Source organism: Symsagittifera roscoffensis, chromosome 1 (assembly GCF_963678635.1).
Source record: "Symsagittifera roscoffensis chromosome 1, txSymRosc1.1, whole genome shotgun sequence".
NCBI lineage: Eukaryota > Metazoa > Xenacoelomorpha > Acoela > Convolutidae > Symsagittifera > Symsagittifera roscoffensis.
In genome coordinates this window covers 98,305,927-98,318,069 of record NC_087062.1, presented here as the reverse complement: position 1 = coordinate 98,318,069, position 12,143 = coordinate 98,305,927, and the positions used below count along the sequence as shown (strand labels likewise).

Genomic DNA, 12,143 nt, shown 5'->3' with positions numbered 1-12,143 from the left:
TGTCGAAATTTAATGTCAATGAGTGTGGTGAAATTTTTTGTCTTGATATTGTTGCTTCAAATTCTATTGGCAAGGTTACCTACTGGTTTCTATCAAAGTGAGCGTTCGGTCATTATTAGTCTTTAAAAGTTCTAGTGTTTTACTGGTCACTTTTTTTTTGTTAACAAGTGTATGGCAAATACTCGCAGTGTTTTTAGTATACCTTGATTTCCTGTAGATTCAGTCACTACATTAGCCAGCTTGCAAGCGTTAGTGTTAGTACGAACCTTCTTTTTTAGTCTTAAATAATTTCATTTTGTTTTGAGTTTGTCAAATGAGCTTTTCGTGGCTTCAAAGTGCAATACAGAATAGATTGATTGTGGTTAGTCTCGATTTTTTTGTTTTAAAATTTTGGAATGTCAGAACAAATTATTTCAGTCTTTTACATAGAATACATTTTTTTATCAGAAGTCGTGCTGGGCTATCGGCTTCACTTCTCTTCTCGATAATAGTTGATTTCGTTGGCTCTAGTGTTCTTTTTTATCTATCTCCATAGTTAATCATTTTGTTGCGCTTTTATGAAGAAAGGCACATTTTTTTCATATGCTCGGCTCAACAGCCGTCTATCCAGGTATTTTCTGCTCTGTATCCTTTTGATGATTTTTAACACTGACAGTTGTGTTTCTAATAATTTTTCCTCAAATTCAATCGCATTCCAGGCAAACATAAAAAAATTTTATGTTTTTTTTGTTGTTGTTGTTGTTAGCCCACGCGGGTCGGGTTGGGCTCTTCTGTCTCCAGGTCAAGGAACTTAGCAACCTCTACCGGCCGAAGCCACAGGTCTGCTGGGGTGAGTGGGGAGGGGTTTTGGGAGCAGTTGAAAAGGTGACATGTTGTGTGGGGGGCAAGGGAACAGGTTGGGCAAAGGTGGGAGATGGAGCTGTCGAGGCGGGATAGGTAAGTGTTAAGGAGCCGGCTGTAGCCAGACCGGAGTTGGGAGAGCTTACAGCGCGTGGGACGTGGGAGAGATTTTTCAGAGGGGTCAATCTTTGGGGGAGGGATACAAATAACTTTAGACGGAGGGGTTTCGGCTAGGAATTTGGTTACAAGGGAGGTATGGTTGTCTTTTAAAATTGGTTTGTAGTAGTTAAAAATAAAAGTGGAGACTTCGTCTCGGTCGTCCAGAACTAGAGGGTGGTTTGCGTAGACTGAAAAGTCGGTTAAAATTTTCTGGGTGTCTTCTTTGAAGCAGCTTATAATTGAGGGGCGAAGTAGACGGGGAGGAGGGGGATGTGAATGTATAAAATTAATGGGATGGTGGGAACGATAGGTAGAGATAAAAAATTGAGATGACAGAAGGGTATGGTTGTCTTTGACCGTTAGGATTTCAGATTCACTGTGCAGGTGGGCAGTGGAACTCATTAGTTTTGATCCAGTAGCAACGCGAAGGGATTGGTTTTGGGCAACCTGCAGGCAATTTATGGAGGTGTTACTTGATGCGTGGGACCATGCGGGGGCTGCATAGTCAAGTATGGGGCGAATTAAAGCTTTAAAAGTTAGGAGGAGGGTTTCTTTGGAGTGACCCCAGGTTGATCCTGCTAATGCCTTCAGGATTCCGATCCTGCGTCTGGCCTTTTCAGCGGATTGTTTGCAGTGAGTGGCAAAACAAAGTGTTGGATCAAATGTCACCCCTAAGATTGTTGGATTTTTGTTTAGGGGTAGCGCCTCGTTATTTAAAAGAACACTAGGTGTTTTATTAAATTCTTTGTTATAAGAGGAGAAAAGTGTAACTGATCCTTTAGAGGACGCGAAACTTAGTTTGCGTGAGGTGAAAAAATCGTAGAGCCTTTTTAGGTAGCTATTGATGGAGTTTGAGGCGATATCAATATTGGAACTGCTTGCGAAGGGGTGGAAATCGTCTGCATACGAAACAAGGTTTACATTATCGGGAGGTGGCGGTGCATCATGGACATAAAAATTGAAGAGTGTGGGTGATAAAACAGAACCTTGGGGTACGCCACAGTGGATTATTCGATGGGGGGATGTGTGTTCACGGAATGAGGTGGCAGCCTGTCGACCATTAAGGTAATAACTTAGCCAGCGGACTAGACTTCTTGGGAGGGGAGTGTCATGAACGAGTTCCACAAGTGAGCGATGACACACCATGTCGAAAGCCTTAGATAAGTCAAGTGTGGCCAGTACCGTACGTTTAGGGGGGCGATTTTGGTTAAAACCGTCTGAAATGTAAAATTCGAGAGTGGAGAGAGCTGTGGTGGTGGAGTGAAAAGGGCGGAAGCCGTGTTGGTGTTTGGCGTTGGGGAGATGTTTGGTAAAGATGGGGTGAACGAGCCTCTCCAGAATTTTAACTGCTGGGAAGAGTAAGGATATAGGTCTGTAAGATGTTGATTGTTTAAGATCCTTATTGGGCTTTGGAAGCGGTGCAATTTTTGATTTTTTCCAAATTTGGGGGATAATGTTTTCGGACAAAGAGATATTAAAAAGGTATGTTAAGTATTGAGTAGCAAGTGGGCCGAGATGTTTAAGATGTTTATTACAAAGGCCGTCGGGACCTAGCGCTCGCGATGGTTTGCTGTCTGCAATGGCTTGTTTAGTATTTTCAGGGGTAAAAATTGGGCTGTCTGACAGCGGTAGTTTGGCAATTTTTCTTCTCGTTATACGAAGGAGTTTGTCAGAGGCGTGGGGTCTGGCATTGGTGAATTGTTTGTTAAAAGAGCTGGTAATATCACGAGGTGAGTGTATGGGTTTAGAACCAAAAGTAATGGGGTGTCTTCCTGCCACGGGCTTAGATCCATTTAAGGAGCGTACCACTTTCCAGAACTTTCTGGCACCAGTGCGGTAGTCGCAAGTCCGGAGGAATTCTCGCCATTTATTTTCTTTGTCCATTGCTGTCTGTTTCATGAGTCTACAGTTCAGTTGGGATATGACTTCTGGGGGGAGATTTTGTTGTCGGCTTAAATCTCTTTCGGCGGCAAGGGCAGTGGACTCGGGGGAAAGAGAGGGAGTGAAGTGGCGAATACGGCCAGCGGGGATGTGGTGGCGTGCTGCCCTGAGCACCAGGTCCCTCAAGAATTTCTCTCCGGCGGCAACTCCGGAAGGTGGAACCGCTGAAAAGAAACCCTCCTCAATTTCCTCTGTGAATTTGATCCAATCTGCTTTTAAAAAGTTTATAAAAGTCCTTTTAGGTGAAAAATTTATAAAATCATCCAAGGGTAGTTCTAGAAGAATGGGTAGGTGATCTGATCCTAGAGATTTAATTGGGGTCCATGATGTGGAGAGTAAGAGCGATTGGGATGCGAGGGAAATATCTGGTGACGAGAGTTGGTTTTCTGAGTTAAAAGGGACTCTGGTTTGTGTGTCATCATTTAATGGTGCAAAGGTGGATTCGGTTATTTCATTGCTAAGTACAGAGCCGCGTTGATCTTCCTCGATGTTGGAGTTCCATAGTTGTGAATGTGCGTTGGCATCCCCGAGTACTAAGGCGTCCCCAGGTTCAAGTAGTTCGGCAAGGGACGCAGAGTAACCAGTGGGACAGCTCGAGCGAGGGGGGATGTAGAAATTATAAATACGAAGCTTGGATGAACTGGCTACCACTGATATGCCCATAGCCTCTAGTGTTCCATCGTTGTTAATATTTATTTCTTCGTATTGTATCGACTCATGTATGGCTATGAGAAGACCGCCCCCTTCTTTTTCTCGATCTTTTCTAATTAAAGTGTAGTGTGAGCCAAGTGAGGGGTTTCGAGATTTCTTTCTTAATTTAGTTTCTTGGAAGACAGCAATATGAATTTGATTTTGAGATAAGAAAGCAGCAATTTCGGGTGCTTTTCCGGAGATACCGTTGCAATTAAATTGAAGGATTTTTAAAAGGCCTTTAGCGGGGTGTGGTGAACTATTTACATTATTAACAGCAGTATGATTAAAATGGTTGTTTGAACTTGAGTTATTTACACTATTTACACGATTACGATTTGCGCGATTTTGGGAGGAGGAATTATTATTCGAGGAGGTGGGAAGGGTGGGAGGGGGAGGGGGGTTAGGGAGGTGGGGTTGGGGGGCGGTTAGGGAAGTTGAACAAGTTTGGGAGTTGGAGGTGGTCAAATTAGAGGACCTGGTGCCTGGGGGAGGTAAAATGTAGGTAGAGGTACAGGTAGGGCAATAGTAGTCAGGGTGGTGTTGGTTAAGGTGGGTAAGACCACTACATTTAAGGTGAATGTAACCACAGATGTGGCACCAGACACTGGGCTGGGTGCGTTTGATGCGGAAAGAGCAAGGGGAGCAAAAGTAAGGCCCTGGACCAGGGTTTGGATTAATGCCGGAGCGGAGTAGTAGTATAAGGATGAGCAGACGGAGCAGCCTGGCCGGCTTCAGACGCTCCGTAACCGAAAATCCGGAGACTTCTGAGCTTCTCCCGACCCAATGGGAGGGGGGGGGGGCTTGACGCCATTTGCATCTTGGTGGGGCCCAAGATGTCGGATCCACCACTGGAAGGCGGCGTCGTCTGGATCCATGTTTTTTTTGTAGTCAATATTCGTTTTTTTTTTGGTTTAGTTGTGCCGTGCTGTTTTCTAGAGTCGATGAACGTAGTTCAGACCTTTATATAGGAAGTAATGCTTTTTTTTTTCATGGACTGTTTTACACTTTGTTCAGGCTCAAATTAATTTTTATTGGTTTGACGCTTGATTTATTTTCAAGTTTACGTTCATTTCCTTTGTTTAAAAGGAAGGCAAACTCCAATATCGAGCCGCAAAAGTGTGAAAGGTCGCAAAAGTGTAAAATTTTGATTTAATTTCAATTTGGAAAATGGATTTTAATTATTAGATTTCCCAGCAAAATTTAAAATTTACCTATTGATCCTGTTTTCTCAAATAGTGTTAAGTGTCAATCATAATTTTTTTTTAGAAATTTAAAGAACTTCAAGGCCATCTGTTCCTTCTCTGCGTAATTCGAAAGTTTTCAAAAATGACGTCAGTATTGTTTTGCTTACTTCTGTTTATTGACTTTTTTCCAACTGTCTGTTGGCCATGTTGTTGTAATGCAAGTAGTGTTAAGCTCCGCTTTAATTTCGTGCGTTTATTTTCCATTTGATTTTGTTTTATTTCTAGAAAAAAGAGTTTCAGTATGCACACGGATGGCTTTTTTAGGGCGAATGTCTGAAATTTTTTTGAATGCGAAGTATACTTTTTGTTTTTTATCAATTTTTTTGATAACCTTGAAATTTTTTGGTTACCTTGCTAACCTCGAAATTTAATTTCACTGTTTGTGGTGATTTTCTTGTCTAGATATTTTTGCTTTAACTTCTATTGGCAAGGTTACCAACTGGTTTCTATCATAGTGAGTGTTCGGTCATTCACTATTAGTCTCTAAAAGCTCTGGTGTTTTACTGGTCACTTTTTTTATTAACAAGTGTATGGCAAATACTCGCATTTTTGGTATACCTTTTTTTCCTATAGATTCAGTCATTACACTAGCCAGCTTGCGAGCGTTAGTGTTTTAGTACGAGCCTTCTTTGTGAACTTAACCCGCAAATAAAAGTGTTCCGTTATTTTGTGGCACTTTTGCTATAATCACGATATGTAGCTTTGAAATATCGTATCTGTTTTCTGTTTTTTTTTGTGGCTAGAGTTTGTGAGTTATTAAAGGTCGAATCTATATCTATCTATCTATCTATACTATATTTAAAATGCGAGTGACAGCTATCTCTCATGTTTAAGCATAATAATTTTGCATGTTTAACGAAAGATTTTTTTCATGTTTAAGCTATATCATATATTGCAATGCTTAAGAAAATTTTTCAATTAAGGTAATTAATTTTTCAGTATTTTTTTCGAGGCCTAATTAAGTCTGTCTGTCTGTATACTTGCTTTTAAAATTAATTTGATTATGTCTGTCTACCCGTCGCCTAATTTTTTAACTTTCATCTATCATCTATCTATTAACTATCTTTTATATATTTAAATGCGGGCTTCACTATCTCGCCATGTTTAAGTTTTTCAACGTATTATTTTTGCATATTTAACAAAAGAATTTTTTCACGTTTAAGCTATATTTTTTTTTCAATTTTTTTAAACTTTGAAATTTTCACCAAGTTTGAAAGTAGCAACCCAATGGTGAGATGCTGTCAGGGTTTCCTCGGATGTTGCGATTTTGGCCTCCATATATCAATAGGCAATTCTTTTATGTTACGAGATTCGGCAATTTTCGAGATTTTTCAAAAATTTCTAGAAATATTTAATTTTTAAAAGTTTCTGAAAATTTGAAATTCGCAACCCTGTAGTTGGGGGATGTCAGGGTATTATCAGGGGTTGCAAATCCTCCAAATTTTACTTCTCAAATCGTTGTAGTTTTCGAGATTTGACGTTTTTTTTATGATTTTTTCAAAAGTTTTCAAAAAACCTAAATTAAATTTTATTTCTTCTAAATTTGAATTTCCCAACCGTTTTGTTTGGAGCTCTCAGAATGGTCTCAAGGTCTCAGGTGTTGCGAATCTTGCCTCCAACTGTGACTGCTCAAGTCTTTATAGTTTTCCAGATGTGACGTTTTTTGTCTTTTTTTTCAAAAAAATTTCAGAAAACTTAAATTTATTTTTTCTTCAAATTTTGGAGTTCATAGCCCCTGTTGTTGGAAGCCGTCAGAGCACTCCCATTGCGAAAGATCTTTCCTCCAATTGTGGCTGCTCAAATTTTTTGGTTGTTTTCGTGATATGACTTTTTTCTGGTTTAATTTTCAAAAGTTTCTCAAAATTTGAAATTCCCAACGCTGTAGCTGGGTACTTAAGAGCTCTCTCAGGAGTTGCAAATCTTGCGTCCAGATGCGACTGCCCAATTAATTTTAGATTCTGAGAAGTGATGTATCTTAATTTTTCAAAGATTTTCAAGTTTTTCAAAGAACTTAGATATGAAAAAACTTACTGGTTTTTAAAAATTCGAATTGAAAAAACTGGAATAGAATTTTTTTTTCAAAATTTGAACTTACCAACCCTGTAATTCGGTGCTGTCAGAGTACAATTAAATTATGCTGATTTTTTTCCAATATTTACGGTTTTTTATGAGTTGTTAAAAATTCGAAGCACCGGAGTTGCGGTACACGCTAGTTTTTACTAATTCGAGGCTTGTTTCTTTTTTTCTTATTGCACTTTAGAGCTGCTTTTTTTCGTGTTTTCGCTTGTGTTTGCGAAGCAAAGCTTCGCCTCTTTATTACTTTTTTGTCGACCAGTTGGTACCCGGGTTAATATGTAATGTGTTAGATTTCTGGTAGGTACCAGAGCGCTCAAATAAGCTCGAAGTTTTTTATATATAACTTTTTCTATATTTCCTCCGCAAATGAGTGTTTTGCTATCATCTTTTATCTTATTTGGTTAAAAGTAGTCCAATTATACCAAGCAATCATTTGATAACGTTATCTGCACAAAAAAAGACTGTGGATTATGGGTTATTTTTAAAATTATTTTGAGGAATTAAGAAACCTGTGAGCACTTAGTCTTTTTAGTAGCGTATTTATGAGTCTTTTTTTTCTGTTTGAATCCAGCCCACTAAGGGCGTTGTATCATGGTGTCATTCGTTGGGCTTTAGCCGTTCCCACTAGTAAGCCCTTTATGAATGTAGTGCTGTTTTTTTAGTTTTTTTTTTCAGGAAAAATTCATAACATTTGTTCACAATTCGCGCTCAAGTTTTTGGTAGTTTGAGTTAGTCTTTTAAAGTCGAGTTCATTTCCTTTTTTAAAATGAAGGAAGACTTTTCTATCGAAAATTGTTTTTTAAAGTTCACGAAAAACGTGACCGACGTCAAGTATCGAAGGTGGTTCTTGGCTTTCAGATTTCCCAGCGAAAAATGCTCTAACAATTTCAGTTCATTGTTATATCGACTTAGTCATTTTTTGGGTAATTTTGAGGGCAAAGTATACCTGTTTGGGATTATGTGTTTCAGTTTGGATGGGTCGGAAGAACTTATTTTAACTGAAGTTTTTTATTACAACAGTTTTGTTTTCGGCTCAGCAGGTTTCGACCCAAAATTTTTTGCCGCTCGGTAAATGATATCCTTTTTTTAAGGAGTGCTTATGAACTTCATCTGATGCAAATATTAAATTTTTGCAGCTGTAATTTTTCAATTTTTGTCAATTTATTTTTTCAAGTTATTTTTTCCAACATATTTTTCAGAAAATTTTTCTGGCTTCGAATTTTTTCATTCACTACTTTGTAGCACAATGTGTTTTTTGCATCTCGTTTTTTTTTAACTTCCTTGCATTTCTAAGATTTTTCGAACTTTCTGTCGGCTCTATTTTCTATGCCAGCTCATGGCCGATGCAGGGCCTTATTAGGGGAGGGGGTGTCATCCATTGCCTTATTCGTTCACCCTCTAAAATTCAAAATGAAGTTGTCTAAATTTTCTTCATACGGTAATTTGCATTTGAGAGAAATTGTTCGAATCTGTTCAGTTATGTGCATCATGAAGTTTAGATTTTTTGTTGAACAGTCGAAATCAAGATTAGTTGGCATTAGTTAATTGTCTTTCAGTAAATCTCAGAGGGGAATGATTTAGACCCCGTAATGGCATGATTGTGAAAAATGTTTGACTAAAAATGTAAGATAATACGCCCGGTAAGTTTGAACTGAATTAAATGAACTTAATTGGGTCTCAAATTGCTCCTTCAAATAAGTTTGCGCTGCCAGGGAGGAATTAGTGGGTACTTGGTTGATTCTTTTCTTTAATTTAAATCGTTTCTTTTGATTTGTTTTTAATTGACCCAAATTGGTACTGAACAAAAAATATACAACTTGGTGATGTTCGCTTTTATGCCCCTATTTTTCTGAAAGAATTTACCTCGCGGTAAATCGGCAATTCAATTGCCCTCTATATGAAAGAAATTACTGCGCCCTAAATCAGCTACGTAATTCGGCTAAGTAACTAACGCGTTTTTTTTTGGCCAAAAACTGCCTAAAAGATTCCCCATTCCCCCCCCGTTTTTGGCCTGTTTTCTTTTCAGAAGCTTTGTAAAATGGGGTACAGGAAATTTTGATGATAAATATAATTTTTATAATAATTTTAAAGTTCATTTTTCATAGCTCGAAAGTTGTCAGTAATTCACCGCTGTAATTCACCGACAATCAATTCTGGTCAATTTTTCAAAGATGTTTATTAAGGCATTTTTCATCTAGCCGTGCAAAGACGGAATTATGTCTTTTCATAGGCAGCAAAAGCCCGTAAAAGAAGAATTGCTGGCTTAAAAAGGGAACACTAAAGCATTGTTATAACTTTGAATACGAGATACTTCAATTGAGAATGTCCGTATTTGAGGCTATGGCTCTTTCCCATTATAGCCTCTAGTCTTGTAACCAAGTAGGTTTTTCCTATTATGACGGGGGAAGGGGGGGGGGCGGTGTATCGGGAAAGAGCCAAGGTTTCAGTCTGGATCGAGCAGCGAATTATGTTGTTTGCTGAAACATCTGAGTAATTTCGTAGTACTTATAAAACACTGAAACATCTGAGTAGAGTCATTTGTTCTAGTGATCAGTGCCAACTCAGCAGACGATGGGAAGATGCGAGGCAGATCGAAGAGTATTGGGAGTGCGAAGCTGCTTCTTATGCACCAGACGAACAGCCGGTCTGACTCTGTGGAGATGGAGGCCAGTCCTCTCCTCACTCAGCACAGCCGGGAGAACTGGACATCGCCGGGTTTCGATCCTAGGTTACTACTACTAATGCGTTTATTGTCCCTTCTCCCATTGTGGCGGGGTTGGAATTTTGGGAAGTGCATAAGCAATGGTATATCTGGATAGCTTGACCAATTCCAGCATTCAGATGAGGGTATTCTGAATAGCATTCAAGCTATTTAATGGAAGGAAAAGAAACAGGTTTTTCCTATTATGGCGTTCGATCCCAGGATGGAGTATAAAAACGCTGAAGTTGAAACTGTATGCTTGAAATACGTGCTATCTAGAAAATGCGGTCTTGATCGTTTTCGTAGGCGTTTTTGCGAAATATGTATGAACGTTGATTGTCAACTGTTAGAGGAATGCAGAACAACGGGGCGCTTAATCATTCCTTAAGTATATATGGAAACAAGACTGCTCGTATCAGGGCGAAGCCCTGAATATTCCGACTGCCCTTTATTTGGTCTCGGATAATGTGGTAAATTAAATATTGGCAAAATTATGAGTTTCAGACTGATAATATCAAAAGTGTTGCAGTTTGAGTCGTGTATGGAGTTAATAAAACCAATTAGCTGCCTCAATTCAATTGAAAGATTTTGTAGTGCGGGATAAAAAACCAGCCGTTTTAGCCATGCTCATGGCAGGTTAGTGGCTGGCACACGCTGCTGGCCACTTAGCTCAAAAGATCAATCCCCCCAGGGATCAGAGTTTTGTAAAAAGGGTATGAAAAAAAAAGTCGGTGTGGTTATGAAAAAAAAACGGAACAATTATCGTGCCAAGATAAGTTATAAATCCTTCTGAAGAAAATACAAATGTTGAACTGTTCCATTCTTCTCAAAGCAATCTATTTGTCTGTGATTACCAGCTAAAGAATCGGCAAGGATTGTAGTGTATTAGTTAGTATGCCCTTCTGAACTTTTTTTTCTGTTGCTTGTTCTTGTTCGAAAACATCTCAAATCAAACATGATCAGATCTTTTCGTTCCTCTGTCAATAATCAAAATGAAGAGACTTGTATATGTGGGGTGGTTTTAGTTCGTTTTTTTTTTTCAGGAAAAAGTCTGATTGTTTAAGTTCCATTCAATTTCATTTGCTAAAAGGAACGAAAATTACTCTCTAAAATATAGAATGCGGACGGAAAATGGATTTCAGTTTTAAGATTTCCTAACAGAATAAAATTAATAACCAAACAGACCCAGTTTTCTCTAATTAGTATTAAGTTTCCTTTTCTAAAGGTTCTTACAATTCAAGGAGCTTTAAGGTGATATTTTTTTGAAACTGAAAAAGTTGGGAATTTTCTTGTAATCGGAAACTAGATTTTTTCCGTAAACAATTTTCTTATAAATTTTGCCTGATTTGTTATTGAAACTTAACATTTTCTAGGCTTGTTCCTACTTGGCCTACAATTACCTGGTCGTCTCTGCACCCTAAGCACTGAAGTCAGAGTCCCCGTTGGACTTTTTTCCGGTAAAAATTGAATGATCGGACCTTCGTTGGTCTTAATTTTTGTCGTCTTAGTTGCCACATCACAGACTTTCCTTTTGCTGCAAGCATTTTGTGATTATGATTGCAAATGTTGTTCATTGTTAGTTTCAGGGGTAGTTAAAAACTGTTTCTGAAAACATTTTTTTTTGCGCTCAACTGATATCTGCTTAAAGATGGTGCGCTTTGTTTCCGCGTCGTAAGTTTTTTTATAGTGCAAATTTAATATTCAAATGATTTGCTTGGCTTGTTTGCCTAGAAGGAATTTCTTTCGATACTCTTTACTTTTGGACCTTTTTTATGTATGTGATGTTTCGCAAGTGGTGCGAAGCTCAGCTTCGCCTCTGTGTTAAACTGTCTGATGGCTGTTTTTGTGGTTATTTCAGAATGGCAAAAGCAGTCAGCACGGCAATGAGTCACAGAAAAGCAAATCGTCTCCGTCGAATCAGAGATCAGGTAGACATTTCTTCAGCTTCTTGATTATTTCTTGTTATGTTTTATTGTTCCCACCACTTTACGAAGTTAAAGGAAGGAACTATGGCGTAGGCTGTTTTTTTTTCCCATTTGATTGAGTAAAAAAAGTTCAAGTGTCTCATGTATGATATCATCTGACAGCCATATTGATCTTGATTTGGATTCTAAAAAATTCTCTTTCGTGAAAGGCTTTTTCTCGGAAAATTTTTCCGTTTTTCAGACTAGTTGACACTAATTTTACAAATGAGGCGCGATGAGACTGAGCTTTCAATATAGTCTTTCAGGTAATCTTTTGAGCCTTAAGATGATTTAAGCACAAAAAAGGTTTTCATAAAAAAACAGTTTTGAGTTATTTTCTTAAATGAGCGTGGTCGGAAATTTGTGGGATACTTGCTATCCGAGAAGCAACGGCTATCCTGTTTGACATTTGAAAATGGTTTCTTTATGAAATGCTCTCAAGTATAATTGTTCGACAACTGCGGCGTAATAATATGTTTTCTATCAACTTTTGACGATGAAACGACTTATGATGTTTGAAGGAGC

At 38.4% G+C, this 12,143-nt stretch overlaps 1 protein-coding gene across 1 annotated transcript in view; it reads left to right on the top strand.

Moving 5' to 3' along the window:
* Positions 1–12,143, top strand: part of LOC134853213 (unconventional myosin-IXb-like) — a gene marked incomplete in the record, with an annotated part of 62,596 nt that overhangs the window by 21,309 nt on the left and 29,144 nt on the right. The window contains 2 exon segments of the mRNA XM_063869175.1: positions 9,501–9,681; positions 11,513–11,582. Coding sequence (XP_063725245.1) covers positions 9,501–9,681; positions 11,513–11,582 — 251 coding nt within the window.